This window comes from Naegleria gruberi, assembly GCF_000004985.1.
Source record: "Naegleria gruberi genomic scaffold NAEGRscaffold_54, whole genome shotgun sequence".
NCBI classification, from domain to species: domain Eukaryota; phylum Heterolobosea; class Eutetramitea; order Acrasida; family Naegleriidae; genus Naegleria; species Naegleria gruberi.
The window spans coordinates 34562-35435 of record NW_003163273.1 but is presented as its reverse complement, the minus strand read 5'-3'; the positions used below and the strand labels follow the sequence as shown (position 1 = coordinate 35435).

The following is an 874-nucleotide window of genomic DNA, read 5'->3' as shown; positions in this document are numbered from 1 at the left end:
AACTCTCTTCGTTCCAGGATAAACACTTGTCAAATTTCTTTCAATATTAAATACTCCGCTAGTACAATTAATACTTGCGATCACCAATTGTTGATTATCATCATCAAGAACCATCAATAATTTACCACTCAATGGTGCATTTGCAAATATCAATGATGTAGAATCAAGTTTCAAATTCATCTTGGTAAGCATCGGAGAATTCATACTAATCCATGATGAATGGGAAAGTGGAAAATCAGGAATGGAATTGGACATGTAGAAATCACCATGTTTTTGTGTCCATGATGATGATGATGCACACAATGATGAATGAACCATTGATAATAAATTAATCATCATCAAAATGATCATCAATGTGTTAGTGATCGATGATAATGATGGTGAGAATCCTTTTACTGACATTTTTTTTTTCTGTTTGGTTTTTTCTTGTGTTACTTCTACGGACTTTGAAGGGAGTTTTTGAGGAGTAACAAAGCGGAGTGGTTTACAAAATAAATTAAGATTACTGAATGGTCTCCTCGCTCTATATTTGTGGATTTAATCAGCACTTGTTGGTTTTGACAATTTCAGAAAGTAATTTGTAATGCATTCATAAGAACGCTCCCTTAATAATCTTCGTAAGTGATAATGGAGAGATATTTCCTCTGTTGCTTGTTCCAATTGTTCCAAAGAATCGTCTTCATCATTATCCAGTATTGGAAACTCATTAAAATCGTCTTCATAAAGAGCGTAACCAAAATATGCAAAATCTTCCTTCATGTCCATCTCTATTTGCTCCTTCTCTGTTCTGTTAAATTCTTCTGCATTGTCTTCTTTTTCAGAGTTCTTCTGTTCAGGATTCTCTAAATTCGTGGACAATTTACAAAAAAGAATG

At 33.3% G+C, this 874-nt stretch overlaps 1 protein-coding gene across 1 annotated transcript in view; it reads right to left on the bottom strand.

The window, feature by feature from the left end:
• Positions 1–402, bottom strand: part of NAEGRDRAFT_81230 (uncharacterized protein) — a gene marked incomplete at its 5' end in the record, with an annotated part of 2069 nt that extends 1667 nt beyond the window's left edge. The window contains one exon of the mRNA XM_002672261.1: positions 4–402. Within this exon, the coding sequence (XP_002672307.1) occupies positions 4–402 (399 nt within the window). The remainder of the gene's footprint in view (positions 1–3) is intronic.
• Between the last annotated feature and the right edge of the window lie 472 nt (positions 403–874).